The sequence below is a fragment of the Falco naumanni genome, chromosome 11 (assembly GCF_017639655.2).
Source record: "Falco naumanni isolate bFalNau1 chromosome 11, bFalNau1.pat, whole genome shotgun sequence".
NCBI classification, from domain to species: Eukaryota; Metazoa; Chordata; class Aves; order Falconiformes; family Falconidae; genus Falco; species Falco naumanni.
In genome coordinates this window covers 3606931-3625042 of record NC_054064.1, presented here as the reverse complement: position 1 = coordinate 3625042, position 18112 = coordinate 3606931, and the positions used below count along the sequence as shown (strand labels likewise).

Here is an 18112-nt window from a genome sequence, read left to right as displayed (position 1 = left end):
GTACGATTTATGGGTGAAAATGAGACCTGTGCTTCCAGATTCATATTCCTGATACACCTCATGAGTGTTAACGCTTAGTAATGGAGGATCTCTGTCAATAAATGTGGTAGTTGAAAAGTCTGTGTTACTGCTTTTTAAGATGTTGAGAGACAGATTGTTATCTCTCACCTGTGGCTCATTTCACATATAATTTAAAAAATACGCTTTGAAGTGAGATTAGATGTGAGAATACTAATGTGACTTGAACCACAATCTGTTGCCAGTGCTGAAGATGTCCCAGATGCCAATGGACATCAGAAGAGCCAGTGTTGCACACAGCAGTAAATAATAAATTTTGCATAGAGGTTGCTTTAAAGAGGTGATTGAAGTCCAAAAATGGCATTTGTTGGTTTTGTTAGCTTCCTTTTTTGGTCACTAATTTTTATTTTGACCTGCCTCCTTCTTTCATTGCTCAGGAGTTTGCACGTGGGTTTTTTTGGTGCATCTTTGTCCATATTTGAGTAGTGATTGAGGACCCACTGAATATTAAACAGAAAAAGTATTGAAGGAACAACACATGATGACTAAGCTCTTCCATTTCTGTGGGGATTTTTACAGTGTTGTATGTAAATCTAAGAGGGCGTAATCCTCTTCAGAAAAAAAGCAACAGTGGTGGCCATGTGTCCAGTATTCATTACCAAGGGTAATAAAGCTGTGGTTTTTTTACACTTGATGTTACAGTGACTCTCTGTTCAGTCTTTTCTTTCAGCCAGGTGTGCTTGTAGATTTAGAGGTAAGCTAAAAGTGCAAAGTGTAATCGACATTGTTTTGGTACTGCATTTAGTAGAAATTATAGCATTTGTAGGAAATTACAGCCCAAAGCAGAGGTATGCCACCAGAAACAACATATGTTTTCATTCTGTGATGAAAAGTAGATATTATTTTATTTTATTTTTTTAACGGAAAAAAGAATTAGTTGATAGTATGTTCAAGTTCATTAGGAAACAACCCTCATTCAGTTTATTTTAGCTGGCTTCAGATTTCAACTAGAGATGATTCCTAGCGTATGTTGTACTAGGGAATAAAGGGGTTGTTTTCAAGTCTTCTCTTGGATACATTTGCATCACTGGAATTCGCTGAGTGTCTTCAGCCTCTGTAGGATAGAAGCTTCTGAGATCAGGCTGCTCATAAAATGTTGCAAATGTTTGTATTTCAAGTCTCCCCTCCATAATTAGCAAAAATAATATTGTCAGCCTATAATCCATTCTCACGTGAATTCACCTCCACTACAAACCTTACCTGAGACATGGAATGTGTTGCTTTTTCAGTATTCGTTTTGACTTTGGAATAATGCCTTGGAATAGTAATGAACAGTTAACAATGACTTTGCGGTTGTTTTGGAAACAAAGCTGTTAACCCTAACAAAATGCAGGGTTTTGCCAGAGAAGTTCACTCATTTCTAGTTTTATTTCTCACACTTAATGTTATGAAGTGAAAACCAATGTCTTTCCTGCCCATGTAACTGCATTGGACTTTTTCACACATACTCCAGTAAAACTTTCATAACCATCTTGGCTTTTGTTCTTCTGTTATTACTATATATATATATTTAATAATATGTATATTTATACATATTAAAAATGGGTATTTTTAAGGTTATCCATTCTTCTATGTATAAATGGGGTTAAGCATTCCTCTTTTTTTTTTTCTTTTTTTTAAATTAGCAAGTAACTAACAGAACTTAACATTGTCTTTCTAGTTCACTAGGAGTTATTGAGAGAACAGAATGTATACGTCTGAGTTTTATTCGAGGTGAATGAAATGTGTCAGATATGTAGTGCAGAGGTAAGCGGTAGGTACCAGTTTAGAATTACATTCTGTTTTCTCAGCCGTTTGGCTAATCTGCCTAGTGCAGGAGCTCTGCAGAAATCGCAGCCTAAAGCCAATATATTCTGATCAGATTCTGAATGTAAAGATGGCCACAGAAGATTGAATTTCTTCAGCTGTGTTTTCTCATATGAAGACTACGATAGTTTTATGACCCAGATTTTTTTGAAATTCTTAGCTGCTCTGACAATTAAACCCTAGCAGTTTAAAGTAATTTTGTATTTCTTTCGACAGAAAATATTAGGCTAAAGCATCTTGTAAGCAACGACAGTTCAGACAGCGAAGATGAATCACAGCATCCAAAAGGTAAGGAAGTCCTCAGATTCTGTTTCAGTTTACTCTTTTCATTGGCTTTCCAGTAGCTTGGTCAGGTTTGTGGATGTTGGTAATCAGCCACAGCTGGTTTTCCATAGTCTTAGCAATAATCTCTTACGACTGAGAGCTCTGCTCTCATTTATACCAATGGTAAAACTTAATTGCCTAGCCCAAGGATCTTAAAGGAGCCAGTGGCTCAAGCAAAATAGGGAAGTGTTGAACAAGAGACCTCAGGAGATCCTTTGGCTTGACTTCATGGCTCCTGGTCAAGCTGATGATCAAGTGATTCTCTCACAGATCTTCAGTCTTGGCGTCAGCCCAACAGGGCCTTGCAGCCATCTGCAGTTTTGCATACAACCAAAAATGAGTGTTGCTGAGCCAATGATCTCTAGAAGTCTGTCGCCAGCAACCTGCTGAGCTCAGAGGCATGTTCAGATTGTTACTGGCCCAGCAAACTAACACTGTCCATTGTTTTCAGGGGCTCCTTGATGAACTGTTTAACCTGAGAATGGTTGAATTTATGTTTTCAGCATTCATGGTGTCTTGTAGCATGTTTGTAAATGACATCTGATATAGGAACTCCCTGGTGCTTGGCACAGTGCTTTAAACAGTGTCCAAATCCAGTTTCTTAGAAGAGGCACAACTACAAGGGCAACATTGCATGGTGGGAAGAAAAGATCCTATTGATAGTTATCTTTAGGTACCTAAACCACCTGGGGATTTTGGTGATTTTAGTCAGGGTCTCTGTCTCGTCCTAATAAGGCTTCCTGTATTTGATGATACTTTTGGGGACAACAGTGATTTTCACCTGTTTTTAACAACGAAAGATGGGAATGCAGCTCTTGGTAATTCTAGGATCTACAGGAAGAAAAGAAAATCTTGTATGACGAGGCAGTGAATTATGTCATTAGCTCAGTTAAATTATTACTTTTTCAATTCCCATTATGTGTAAAATAATAGGGAGAGGGTGGTACCACATTTTGTGTTCATTTGCAGATTTCCTATTTAAGCCTATAGCTAGCACGTAACACTACGTTTCTCTCAAAGTTTGTAGCCACAACGGGCAACCTACAACTCTGCGATTTGTAAACACTTGGTAATCCCTGTCACTTCTATAGAATATTGTACAGATGTTGGACCTCTACATTTTGTGGTGTTTGATGCTTGGTTTTTCTCTGCTTATATAAAAATCAGATCCTTTAAAGTCTGGATTAAAGAGGCACGTTTCAATGCTGGATTTAAAGTATCAAGCCTGAGTCTGAATTGTCTTCTCACACAAAACACCCCAAAAAGTCAACTTTGATAGTTTATGAATGCAAGGTGACACCAATCCAAGTCATTTTCACTGCAACATCTAGCTATAGACATTCAAGTCTGGATGTTTGATTGCACTCTTTAGTTAATTAAAACAGATACTGATTGTAGTCTACAGTTTACTGTAAGAGTATTTTCAGGTATTTGAGAATTCTGATGCTGTAGCATTCTGCTTTATGCAGACTAACCTTGCCTTAAGGAAAGCTGAGTTTCTAGCAATCAGCAAAAGATGGAGAAAGGTGTCAGTATACATCCAGATGAATTTAGGTCTACACAGAGTATGGATCTTGGCGACTCAAGTCTGTCCCCTGAGTCCAGGAGAGTTTGTCTTCCAGGTGCTGGCACCCAGATAAAGCATAAAGCTAGCACAGATAAAGCCATATGTAGTGTCATTGTCCTTTCTATCCAGACTGAGTCTGGCTCAGGTCATCTTACACATTCCCAGCCGATTTTTCTGATGGACACATCCACGCTGCTATACTGCAGATGAAAAGTATCACTGGCCTGTGACGTTAAGAGCGCGGTTTCTCTCCATTCCTCTGAAATTCCTGCAGCAGAACTCCTTCAGTCCACAGCTCCTTGAAAAAAGGCTGTGACCCAGTTCCTTTTATTTTAATAGGTCCTTTATTTTAGTAGACCCAGAAATCTTGGGTTTATGCTTTATACGTTAACTGTCTCACCATTGGTTATTTTAATTTTCCTCTCCAGGCACTGAAAATGCTGAGGCAAATCAAGAGTATCAGAACAACAGCCAAGAGAGCTGGGTGCAGCGAATGCTGATGGCTTTGGTGGGTGATAGTGCCCTTTTCAACACCAGGGAAGGGCGTGCTGGAAAAGTGCACAACTTCATGCTGGGATTGAACCTCAACAGCTGTTACCCGCTCTCCCCTCTGGCAGAGCTTTTTACTCAGGAGTCCGTGGAGGAAGATGAACTAGATGCAGCGGTTGCAGGTTAGTTTGCAGAAAGCCTATGTGGCTGCGTATTCATTAGTAAAACCAGAAACTTGAGTTCTCAGGGTGGTAACATCAAACTGTGAGGCTTACAACAGCACATACCTGAAGGCAGGAGAAGGGTTCTGTAGTGGCAGTCGTTGGTACTGATCAGCAGCAGAGGTTTTGAGGTGACTGGGTGTTTCACAGGGCACCACGCAGTGACTGCTGCCTTACTCCCCTGTCCCCTGGCAGAGCGTACAGAACAGTCAGTGCCTCGTGGAGGGGAGGTGGCTCTTTAGGTCTGAAGGAATTGCTGGCTGAGTTGACAGAGCTGCTTTTGTGCATGGTGCCCTTCATTAAGGCCACTTTCTCACTCTCTTGGACTTCTCCATAGGGTATCCTGTGTTGTTCCTTTTCTCTTCCTGGTTCTAAGCCTTCTGGTGGAAATAAAACCTTTCCTTGTTCTACAGGACTTCCCTGTTGCAAAAATTTTGTCGCCCTTCTACTGACTTTGTCTCCCTCTGAAAAACCTGTGGGAGCAACACACTTTTTTACTTCTGGATCCTTGCTTTGCTGACACCATGTTCTTCCCAGTGTCACTGATCTGTCAGGTGCATTCACATTTCACATGTGACTGATGTGTAGGTGCATCTGCACCTTTATGTTGGCTTAAGCAGGAATGAGGAGGCAAAATAAGACTTTCAGAAAAATGTTAATTTACAAAAGAAATTCAGTGTCTTCCCCCACTCCATGAAGTATGTGGTGTCTGAGACGGTAGCTGCAAAGAATTAGGAATCACGTTCAATTAGCAGTTTGAAGATTTGCTATAGACAGTGTTCATTACAATCTTCTCAATGAAAGCCAATTGATTTCTTAGTATTCTTCTGGCGCTAGTGCTTTTTTTTTTTTTTTTCTTCCTCAGTAGGTAACAGAACACTGAGCTAAGGGTATGAGTTGCCTTATAGAAAAGTTGCATCCCGGTGAAAATGCATGCTTGGTGGAGCCTCCACATACAGTTTCTGTGATACAGACTATAGTGCTTCTAGATTATTGTGGATCACTACTGACATCCATCAAGCCAAAGAACTACAAATCTCTGAAAGTGCTGTTCCTTCCATGTTCCTGTGTTGCAGCACAGCACCGCCAACCATCCCTCAGAGTAACAGTACTCACTTCAGCCCTTATTTCTGTGCAGAGGAAAGAGATTGTACTGGCTGGTCGTTATGCAAGAGTAAATACCAGATGTCATTTAAAAGCTTAAGTAGCAGACGCGCTCTAATTTGTATTTGTTAATGTAACAAATCCCTTTGAGTGGTTGTATAGTAATTTCCATCTGTACTCCACTTTCTAAATATTTTTATCATCTCAGAGGTGTTTACAACTGAGTAATCTTAATATTTATAGTAGTCGTAAAAGAGGCAGGAAAGCGGGTAGTAAATTACGATTGGAAAAAAAGACAGTTGATGAGAATTTTGCATAATTAAGACATGTGAATAACCTTCAGAATCTACTGTCAACTTCCTGGGTTTTAATTCCAATTGAATTAAAATACTGGTTTGACAGAATGAGCCTGCACCTCTGAGACAATTACTTTTGAGTGCCTGAAATTTCTTTTGGTAAAATGTCTGGCAAAACTTTGACATAACTCCAATCATTTTAGTGTTATCTGAAGCCCACACTTGTAAACCTGAACTAACAACTTGAGTCTAACAGGTATGAGTGGTTGCAATATTATGGTCAAGAACAGTTAAAAAGCCCATGAGATTTCAGTAGTTAATATAACATGTAGTCATTCAGTAGTGTGATAAGTGTATCCACATTTTAATGCTGTGAATTTTGCTAACGTATGTACGAGCCTAGGAGCCCAGAGGAGCAGACAGAAAACTTTGGTGTAAATCTAAATTATTGTGTATTACCAAGGCATTGGATGCATTTAAACTTTGCATATTTATTCCTACCACTAGCAGTTTACCTGTCTGCTTGAGTACAGAGAGAAGTCTGAATTGCTTTAGGACTTAATTTCTCTTTATTACCAGACACTCCAAAGGAGAAGTAAATGAATCGGAAAGGATACCAATAATACTTTACATCTCCAGTTGTCTTGAACCTTCGTAGACCCACTGGGTTGCGCTGCAGAGGATGAACTGTGGCAGACCTAAGCAGATGCTGCAGTCATTACTGCGGATTCAATTTAGGGCTTGCAGTGCATGCAGACGGGATCTCAGCTGCTCGATCAGAAAGTCAGATGCTTGGCTTCACTTTGCTACAGGTTCGATTTATGCTGAGCATTTTATTAATTGATCTCAAATAAGCTTTAAAACTTTACACCCCTTGACTGATGTCATTGTGAACTCAGAGTTGTTCTGTTCTGTGCCTTGATGTTATGACACACCAGAATCACTTGAGAAAATGCAGAGTGAATAACAATAGGGAAAAAATAACTCATAAGCTCTGCTTCCTTATTTCAGTATTTATGGAAACTGTTACAGTGGATGCATGTCAGCAGCAAATGCCCTTTTCATCTCCCATACTTCCACTGAAGCTGCTATCTGTGACAAAGTCTGGTCTCTAGAACATGCTCTTTCTTATTTCCAAACAATTCTTAATATCCATTTGTGTATCCAGTTACTGCAAATCAGGTAGGCGTACTGCGCTAGCTTCACACAGAGCTGTAGTCATGCTTCTCCCAGTTTGCTGTTTGATGGACTTCTCGTAATACGGATGCATCTTTCATAAAAGCAGTCTGCACGGACTGAAAATTCATGTCCCAGGCTCCCAGAGGATAAATACTTCATCCAGTCTTCATACCATTTGATGAATAACAATGGACTGACTTAGCAGGGCTGCTAGAGTATATGGAATGATTCTCCTGGATTCATGTGTTGTAAAGTACAAAAATCCCAAAACTTTCTTTTCCAGCGCTTCAGAATAACTACCACACAGGTTATAGAGCAGGTGGCACTTCTTTTACCGTCAGGGATACTTACTGTACGTTACATCTCTCCCAGGAGCAATGGCAGGCTCACCTGCAGGTCCTGAGCGGCAGTCGGTCCTGCCTGCCCTCCTTGTCTCGCCCAGTGCCGTGTGCTGCCTCTGGCCCTGGCTCCAGACCCTGTGTGCATCAACTCGGCTCACACGCTCAGTCTGCCTTTAAGGTCACGTCATGAAAATAACCAGATTGTCTTCATTGCTTTTGAATTCTGACCCTGTAACATGGACACAAGTTGCATTTTGGGACTTTTCTTCTCAGTTCAAAGATTAGAAGTGTACATCTAAGAGGAATTATAATAAAAAGGAGAAATTCAACTTGCAGTTTTTTCCGTAATTACAGAAGACCACAACTAATAAAAACGATCTGTGTGGTCATTATATATTTATTGATGGCATTATGATATTTTATCATTTCAAATATCATACGATTATTATCATAAATTTGATTATAGAGTCATGAAGGCTGTAAGCAATAGGAACTGTCTTGTTCTTCGATGCCTTTGTCATAGGAAGTTTGTGTATGCAGTAGCATACCTATCACAAACATTATGAGAGGTGGTACTGTTGTTTAAAGGATCACTGTTGACTTTAAAATTCAAATTTTGTAAAATAAGATAATACAAAACTTAAACAGAAATGTTTCTGCTATTTTTAGAAATCCTATTGAGTACATGGGTTAAATTATATTTGAAATGTTGACATTAAAAAAGGAGAGGAAAACAAAACTGGTCTACTTGTGCTAAAAGGATCTGTAGTAAGTGCAGTTTTTTTACCAGTGTTTTTAAAATGATTAATTTGATAGACCTATGTTTTCATTGATTTATGCTAATTCATGGTTATGAATTATATCTGGTTCTAAAATAGGTCTGTAAACGCACTTAGCCCTTTAGCAACAGGCAATGATTTGAAAGTGTTTTCTCCCTTAGAAATCAAAGCAAATATTAGGAAACCGGTGCCTCATTTCTTATCAAAGTGCCCTCAAATAATAACAAAAATAAAAGGTCAAAATATGAGCTCTGAGAATCTTTTTGCTGCTCATAACAGTATATTTTTCTCATGGATCCTGGAATGATAGGTACTAGAGTTTGAATTATTTTTGATGGATTTACTTCACATTAAAATATCTTTTTCAGATTACTTCCATTGCCAATAAGTAGGTGCTAGAAAATTTAATTATACAAGAACTAATTATATCATTCTATCCAGCATTCCTTAGATTACACTGCCCTCTACAGATATGAGCATTAGTTTTTAGTTAAAAGGCAAAAACATGCACTGGAAATATTTTTAAGTTTTAAAGCAAGAAATTACTGTTATGAGGAAGGTTTTAAGTACTTCAGGGATCATTTAGCAGCACCCAGAGACTTGGGTAAGTGCAAAGACACTTAGGAAAAATTGCTTGTTTTTTCCTGAGCTGCACCCAGGGAGTATTTGGGTTAAAGGGGAAACAACATCTTCTTCAGCCCTCCGTCTGGGCGTTAGAGATAGACTATTTTATACTATACCATGACAGTAATAGTGGTAAGGCACTTCCATGTAATTCTGCCCAGTGCTTAATTTTCAGATACAGATATGAGTTACTGTTTCTTTTTGTTCCTAGCCTAGTAGTGAGTATGGTGTCATGAGGTTTGGTGTAGGCTGAAAAAAGGACTTGAAAGTCCTAATTTTACTGGACAGAAGCAGACACAGACAAGCGTCACACAAGAGCGGAGCCACGTTAAGGTTTTTTAGGCAAATTTCAGTTATTTGGGGAAGAGGAGCTCGGAAGGAACCTGGGGAAGAGGTTTGGGCATGGGTTGTAGGAATCTGTCTCCTTAACATCCCATAAACGCTTTCCTTTATGTGTGGGTGGTTTGGGATGATGGGTAAGGGTGGGAAGGCTAGGGTCAAACCTGGGCATTTGACCCCTTCAGTTTTGCCTCGAGCCACCTCAGCTTCTGCCTGGGGACAGGACGTTTGTGTACTTGACCTGTGACTTCACTGAGGTCACTTCCAGCTCTGGTTTTTTCATCTCATTTTGCTGCTGTTGAGTGTTAAGGTTACACATGAGTTCGTGGTATGTTTAGCTGGGATACTGTACATTTTTAAATTCTGTGGAATCTTCAGTACTTGGGGAAACACTGGAAAGCCCATCAAAATTTCAGTTCTTAACTCCTGTGTTCCTGTTTTGTTTTGTTTTCATTTGTTCTGCGCAGATCCTGATGAGTTTGAGAGGATATATGAGCCACTAGATGTGAAGAGCAAAAAGATTCATATAGTGGACAGTGGGCTTACATTTAACCTGCCATACCCACTTATCTTAAGACCTCAAAGAGGTGTGGATCTCATCATCTCTTTTGATTTTTCAGCAAGGCCAAGTGATTCCAGTCCGCCTTTCAAAGTAAGTAAGACAGGCCATTCCATTCTTTGTGTTCATAAATATAAACTGTCTCAGTTTTATTCTTCCAGCCGGTTTGGTTGCACATTTCATGGTTCCAGAAGGCCTTAGTGCTATTGTAGCAACAGCATTGGAGCAATTTGTTTCCACGTCAAGGAGGAATATTACGCTCTGCCTCAGTTCCTGTTTACATGACTCACATGAGACCACTGACACAAAGGAGGCTAATATAATTTGTTTGAAGTAGTAGCTTTTTTGTTTTTATGGAAGTCTTGCCTTCATGCTTAATTGCAGAATTTTATTTTATGTCAGTATTAAACAATTAAGTAAGTAATTTTACCATTGTGCTAGTGCTCTAGGTCTGTACAGCTGTTCTCCTCCATGATGCTGTGATGTGCATGTACAGTTTTCTGTCATCATCTTGCAGAAGTGTGTCTCAGTCACGGTGGTATTGTTAAATATGTAACATTTTGGAAGTGGGGCTAACTGTTCATTTACATCTCACTAGGATAATCCCAGAACTGGTGTAAGTAGGATTCCTAAATCCATTCAGGCCAGAACAAAGCAACAGCAGAAAAATACAGATTAAAAGACGTGGCTGTTTTCTGTACAGGCGTGGAAAGCACAGCTGTCAGTCAGTACAGCCTGGGCCAGCCCTGTGTCCAGACAGCTCCAGCAGGAAGGGTTAAGGTTGGGTCACGTTGGTAGCTGATGCAGAAGCAGCAGCACTTAGGAGACTATTGTGAGGTTGTCAAAAAAAGGAGGCAATATTTATGTGAAACCCAAGTGGACTTTTAAAAATAATAATTAAGGAAACCAAGAAAACATGCCTGTTTGAGAAACAACTAGCATCCTTTGTTGCTTTACAGACAGATTGTAATTAGAACAAACAAGACTATTTTTTTTCTTCTTCTTGCTATCAAGGGACAAAACCTCCAAACAATGTTAGAAAATGACAGCAGTAGCAAAATGAACTCTAGATCAGTGTTGTCAAATGCAAAGAAAAACAAGTACAAGATTCAGGAGAATAAAAAGGAGTAACTTCTGTAATCTCTGGGTCTCTCGGGGACTACTTGGAAGAACAGAGCACTGAGAAATGATCTTTCATTTTTCCTTAATTGACTGAATCCCACCATCTGTTTCTTCCTTTAATTTTCTGTTTGTTTAAGAATTTGACTCTTTTTGTCATGACTATTTTCCCCATCAGCTAAATTCACTGACACAGTATTACCATCTCCTCTGAAACATCTTTTTCCTCCCTTCATTAAGGCTCTGCACGTGAGTCTGTGCAAAAGGCAGTGTATAGTCAGCTCTGTTGCTCTTAGCCTATGCATTGAGCTTTCTGTCTCCGTCAGCTGCAATTACCTGTGTTATTTTTGGGGACCATACTGTAACATGGAGGGACTGACTGGAAGTCAAGTGGTATCCCAAAGGTTTTTCTGTAAACTGTAATTTAAAAAAGGCAAAATCCTTTTACGCAAGAAGAAATGGTGGGAAAATTAAATGATGCCTTAGGTTTTCATGAAGCCAGCGTTGAAGGGAATGGTTCATTATTTCCGAGGCACAAATATGTGTATAGTAAAAGGAGTGGCATAGCTCCAGCTAGTACGCAAGTATAGTCCACAAGCAGAGGCTGTATGCTAATGGCCTAAAGGACAGAAACCAGTTTTGTTTACTGGCTGTGCAATCCCATTGGTTCTGCTTGCGTTACAAAGAGTAATTGCCAGTTCAAGACTTGGCCTGTAGCTATGGTAGCACTCTAATATACTTTTATTACTCCAATACATAGGAAAATCAGCCAGCTGAAGTCAATGACTCTACTCTTGTTTCATCATTTTACACCCACTATCTTTTAATCTCTTGCGTATCCAAAACAGTTGCCCAAAGAAGGGTCTTATTTCATTCAAAACCAAGATTAAAGACGTTGACCTTCCCTCTCCTCCCTCTCACACGCCCTTATTACATGCTTTTGAGTCATTATTTACAAATTATTTTGTTTACTGAGTTGTCACGAGGAAAAAAAGCCTATTTTCCAGATTTACTTCTTCCCTTAGCATGCTTTCAAATGTTGTTCTGTCTGTGATGTGACTGAACATAACAACACGTGGATTGGTGTTTATTAACTCTCATTGGTCTCCATAGCACTGATACTCAGTTTGCAAGTAAAAGTAAGGATGGGTTTTTTTCTGGCTGTTGGCTCTGTAAATTCACCCAAAGATTTATGTGACAGGCCAGCTCTTTCCTTCCTGTGAATCAGCGCAGATGGGGGAGATTGGGCAGGCTGAATTAGGTGCTCAGTTTGCCGTACTGGTTCATCTATGCAAAGACTGACTTGATCAGTCCTTCAGCTGTAAAGAAGCACGAGTTACTAAAACCGCTTCTAGTAGCGCGTGTGACGTGTCTCCACATAAAATCTCACGTTGCAGTGAATGCTTATATGCACCTGAGTCTTGGTTATCTTTTCAGGAAATTTTGCTTGCGGAAAAATGGGCCAAAATGAACAAGCTGCCTTTCCCCAAAATAGACCCAAATGTATTTGATCGAGAGGGCATGAAGGAGTGCTATGTTTTCAAACCAAAGGATACCTCTTCGGAGAAGGACTGTCCAACGATAATCCATTTTGTTTTGGCCAACATCAACTTCCGGAAGTACAAAGCTCCAGGTCAGCGCAGAGTTTCTGATGCTAAATCTAGCTGTTCCTTTGAAGCTTTATAATGGCATGGTGATTATATACTAGAAATGTTTTAGCTCTGAAGTAACTCTGAAGTCTGTCTGTAGCGTTTAGGGATTTCAAAAGAGCCATTAAAAAATAAGACCGCAAGTCCTCAGACCTAACATTTAGATTGTGGTATTGTATTGATCTGTATGCAGGCTTTCCAAGAGAAACACAGGAAGAGAAGGATTTTGCAGACTTTGACATCTTTGATGATCCAAATACACCATTCTCTACCTTCAACTTCCAGTATCCCAACGAGGCTTTCAAGAGGCTTCATGATCTAATGGAGTTCAACACCCTCAATAACATAGATGTATGTATGCCAGTGTGGAAGGGGCTTGAAAGGTCTAGGTTGTTAAGGGAAGGTAGGTGACGTGAGTAAGATAAGAGCGAGGCCCTAAACGTGCCATACAGAAGGTACAGGGGGTTGCTTCAGCATTTGCCTGATGATTATGACATACAGAGTACCTCCCGCGCTTAGCTGTGCCCCTTGCTGTTCTCAAAGTTGAGGCCGGATCAAAACCCATTATAGCCAGTGGAAGAAATCTGCTTTATTTTAGTGAGGGCTGGAGTGAGTATACCCCAGGTAAGTTCTTCATGAGCTTGAGTAGAGGCAGCATGCACAAACTGTGCCATGGTCAACTTGCATCCTTCCAGCCTGGGAAGGAGTGGGGGATCCAGTCGCTGTAGGTAATACGGTGGCTGGAGTTACCTGAAGAGAATTGAGTGACACACAAAGAATTAGGTGAAGAGAATTTAGTCTTTTCACTTGACCTCTATTTCTGAATTACTGAAACACCAGTGTTGTAGGGAGTATTGCCGTATGTGATCCTCTGTCAATAATAAACCACTAAGCAAATATGCTGCTGAAAAGGCCAGAGGTGCTTTCAGGTGGAGATTAAAAAAAAAAAAAAAAAAAAGTCTAAATGGTATTTCTGGGGCTAAGCTTGATGTAATAATGTCACCACCTTCCAAACAGAAGAACTATTAGAGCGTAGCATGTGTGCTTTTCATAATGTGTGAGCCTGTGCTTGTTAGGATCCATTCCAATACATATTCTTTTCTAATTTGGTCCCTGTTTGGTTTTGCTGTTTTTACCATCAAAAGCCCTGCAGGGTGGCTGAGCAAAGGTGACTGTGTAGGATGGAGACATTATGTTCAGGATTGTATACTCAGTTCTTTATGCATGATGATTTTCTAACTGGAAAAAAAACCACAAAACAACTTGGCAATTTTCTGTAAAGATCTCTGGAAATTTCTTTATCAACTAACTCGGTAATGGTTATTTTCAACTGGTACTAGCTGTAACACGACACCATGATCCCAGCATCCATAGAACGACTTGTCATGTTCACAAGTGTAAATGATCATCCCAGATAAAGAAGTGATTTTATTTTTTTTTCTCAGCATAGTAAAGAAATCTTGTTACTTCAGGACAAGGGAGCCAAAAGTGGACATTTAACCTTTCTCAAGATAATAATTATTTCCTATATCCTTTAAGTATGGATTTTCTCAGTGTTGGTTTACCATTCAGAATTTCTTTAGGACTTGGTTTAAATGGTGTATATTCATGTGTGACTTCTTTGACATTAGTGGTATCCCATCATATCTTTACTAACTACATTTAAATCAGTGGTTTGTACAATCAAGAAGTAGTATTCATAATAATACTCAGCAATCCCGTTGTTCAGTGATGGAGCAGTGCTAAAAGTGTGAGCAACAGTAGTTCATATCTAAAGGGCTCTTTTCTGTTAATAAATCATTAAGATGTTAATTATTTCCCTGAATGACACGTTGTTCACCGTTTTCCAGGTGATCAAGCAAGCTATGATGGAAAGCATCGAATACAGGAAAGAGAATCCATCTCGCTGCTCCGTGTCTCTTAGCAGTGTTGAAGCAAGGAGATTCTTTAACAAGAACAATCTTAACAACAACCATACGTAGAGCATGTGTCCTAGGTCCCACTCCTTCAAGAAACTGGTTCTGTCTTTATAACTGGAGGCAAAAGACATTATCAGAGCATCACTGCTCCCGATCAGGGCTGTGCGAAACTCCCCAAACCATTTTCTTGTGAATTTTTAAGTTTCAATATAATTTTGTACTTGTTTTGTTTTTTTTTTAAACTAAAAACACTGAAAACATTTCAGTATGCTGATATCCTTCTTTTAAAAACTATGGAATTAGTGGGTTTAGTCTATGGTCATTGGGTTCAGTGTCTTTTTTTTTACAAAATTTTATACACTGGTTTCTCATAGTGGGGCAATTGTCTGATTTGTAATTGATGTAAACTGGGCATATCTTGAAACTTAAGATGGAATTAGAAACACAATAGAAAAAACTGTAGTAATAGAGACAATAGGTATACCTGGGCTTGGTCCAGGTGCATGATACTCTACTTTCTATCAATGAGATTTCCTCTGACTTTGGTTTGAAGTCAATAATTGCTAACCACTGCTAGGGAACAGGAGCTCCCTGGTATATTAGCTGCTTGGCTGCTTACTAGCTCTCTTAAGGTTGATTTTACAATACTGGAAGAGGTTTTGCTCATTAGTAACCATTGGCTATGTTGCCCTTACCAGAGCTCCGTCATCAAGCTGTGTTTCTAATTTAACTTTTCTTGCCTGAGTGGCGTCTCTTTAAAAAAAACACCCAAACTTTGGTAACAAACGGGGATCAAAAAAATGTGGTTTATACATCTTTGATATTACAAGTAGGATCCTCAGCTGGTTATTAATGCTAGTAGAGCTTTTGTGGCTGATGCTAAAAGAATCTGCTCTGGAATCTTTTGATCTCAAATATTTTCACAGAAGCTGAACTCCACTTTTTCTACTACTATTTAAGAACTGTGTATCCACTCAGTAAACAGTCCAACCTCTTATATTTTCCACATTTATTCCACAAAATTACATTGCTTGAATTCCTGAGCTAGTATCACCCATGTGTTAAATTATAGTTAATTCATGTGTTTCTGACCAGAATGTTTATAGAGAAATTAAAAGTGATTTTGCATTTGATCATGATTAGAAGCATCACATTTCTGCAAAGGGGCAGTGGCAATGTTTACTGGGGATAGGTAAAATGTTCCTAGGTAAGAATATGAAGTAGTTCATGTCTTAAGGGCTATTTTTAAATAAATGTATTTTTAGTACATTGAATAATTAAAGACCGTGCACAGACATAATTATTTTAGTACCATCTCAACAAGGATTGAGATAACTCTGTAAATGCATTGAAAAATGCAGTCGTGCCTCCGAAAACTTGTAGCCTCCTTTGAAATGATGTAGTTGGTAAGTGTGCAGGATCCAGGAGTCACGCATTGTTGGGGCACTTGGCTGGCTTGTTTCATTTTTGTAAAGTTTGTGGGATTAACCCTTCGTGAACGCATCTAGCAGTCCTGGCAGTTGTTCCTTTAGCAGCTTGCTCTGAGTTTGAAGAAGATAGTGGGGGCCAAATAGTTTAGTTCAAGGTCAGATGGCCACCTCTGGGAGTTAATGCAAAAGAGCAGATGGAGGTGTTTGCTGAGGTGAGAGGGAAAAACACAACCCCAGCTGCCCTACAGGTCCCTTGTCCAACGCTCCACAGCAGGTGGAGAAGAAAAGTGCTCCTTGCACGGAGATTATCATCGTGGTGAAAGCGCAGCATGTTTTAAGGAGGCTCATTTGCAGTGTCGTGGTCGGAAGGTACGTGTGTTTCTCTTCAAGGTCTGTAAGTGGAATGTCAGTCTCAAGGTTTCTGTTGCCGTTAATAGGGTTCAGATGTCATCCCCTGTTTCTGGTTGGGCTGCCAGGACCCTAGCAAACCCAAAGACCGTGGTCGCAATGAATGCCATCACTTTGCGCAGAGACTGAAGCATAGTTGATCTTTTGTTTGATAGTTTTCTGACAATTTTTACAATAACTGCTCATTTACCAGAGTTTATTGCTAATTCAGTGGCTGTTCCTTTTATTGTGAGTTACTGAGCTATTTTAATTGCTAAAATCTGTAAGCCCGTGCAAAGGGAAGTAATTATAATGCATTTCTTTTAACAGCCATTGATTCATCCCTCCTTAAATCCACATGCAAAGTTATGTGATTAGTACCATTTTCTGTATTGATCCACAGATTTTATTTCTGTTTGAGTTAGTGCATGTTTAAAATCAAGAGAGAAAATAAGTTATCTTAGTGCTGTATAATTTAATAATTTTCAATAAATTTTGGAATACAGCAGCAAACTGGTACCATTATTTTACTGTAATATTTTCTTTTAATGTTTATTTTTCCTTCTGTTATCATAGTATTTTTAAATTTTATTTTATAATATGTATTTACTCTGTTTTATGGAAGTGTTTTATCATGCTTTATACAGTTTATATTATCACAGTATTATCAGACAATAAAAAATAAAACTATATTTGGCACCTACTGTTTTCAGACAGTTTATTTTGATCATTTACATGGTATTTTCACTTCTGTTGTGAAGAGATGGTGGAACAGCTCGATGGTATGTGGAATGTGGTGGGACAGCTCTCAAGCAGGAAAGTCACGGTTTTGCTTGTTACTCTTTTTAGTTTGGATGTCAAAGCTACAACATTTTTGGGCAGCTCAGTGGGTGGGGCCGGCACATCAATCCATTTTTATTCCTGCTGATACATTTTGCTCTCAGCTTTTTGCCAGATTTTTTGTGCTGTCCCATTAAGAGCCACCACGGCTAACTACAGTACGGGGGGTGGGTGTGTGTGTCTTTGCTGCCTTTCATCTCGTATTTCTTAACAAGCAGGTGAAGGAGGGAAGTTCCTCCACACCTGTTCAGATCAAGTAGCTGCTGGCCTCTTCCTGCTGCTTGCTGAAAACCAGAAGCGGTCTGTCATTTGTAGGGAATTCGGAATGGAAGGGCGTCATTCTGAGAGAAAATGTGCGAATATTTTTCTCCCGTTACTGTATGGTGAGTAAGACTAAGAGTCAGCTATGACCAGTAGATCTAAGAGGAAAATGCTGGAATCATCAAAAGCTCGCGGTCTGGAACGTCTGTGGCGGGAGCAACAAGTGGACGTGCACCAAACTTGAGCCGACGCTGCTGGGACCGTGCGGTGCTGCAGGTCCAGGTGCAGGTTTTCCCATTCTGGAGCAGAGTGTCTGTTGGCCAGGGCTGGAGTCACTCTTCCTCTGCTGAAATCAAATTTGTCGTAAAGAAGCCCCCCTAGCTCTAACTTGTTCAATCATTTGAAGTGTCTTGGGCTCTCCAGAAGTTCGTTGGTAATTTCATAACTGTGATTTCACTACAGCCTCGAAAAAAAGCCACTCTTAATTCTGTGTCCATAAACTTCAAATGGAAAAAAATCCATCTTAGTTATGATTGGAAACTTAGAAATTGAAACCTTATTTCAGTTCAGCTGCAGAGCAGAATACTTGGACTTACAGTCTTATTGCACATTATGTTAAAAATTGCATCAAAGGAGAATAATAGTGCAGGAAAAAACCCCTTTCACTTCTGATGTGAAACCAAACATACACATTTTTTCTTTAGCATAAAAAATATGTCTTCTGTTACTCATTTTCCCTTCCTTCAACTCCTGGCTCATCTAATTTATGCCTGCAATATTTTTTTTCCAACCAAATGCATG

The 18112-nt window shown here is 39.5% G+C and overlaps 1 protein-coding gene across 2 annotated transcripts in view; it reads left to right on the top strand.

Annotated features, from left to right (window-relative positions):
* Positions 1-16044, top strand: part of PLA2G4A (phospholipase A2 group IVA) — a 67466-nt gene extending 51422 nt beyond the window's left edge. For both annotated transcript variants that reach the window (XM_040610430.1, XM_040610431.1), the window contains exons 12-17: positions 2101-2172; positions 4204-4446; positions 9615-9799; positions 12263-12458; positions 12668-12825; positions 14325-16044. In XM_040610430.1, coding sequence (XP_040466364.1) covers positions 2101-2172; positions 4204-4446; positions 9615-9799; positions 12263-12458; positions 12668-12825; positions 14325-14456 — 986 coding nt within the window. In that variant the 3' untranslated portion in view covers positions 14457-16044. The remainder of the gene's footprint in view (positions 1-2100; positions 2173-4203; positions 4447-9614; positions 9800-12262; positions 12459-12667; positions 12826-14324) is intronic.
* Positions 16045-18112: the final 2068 nt, after the last annotated feature.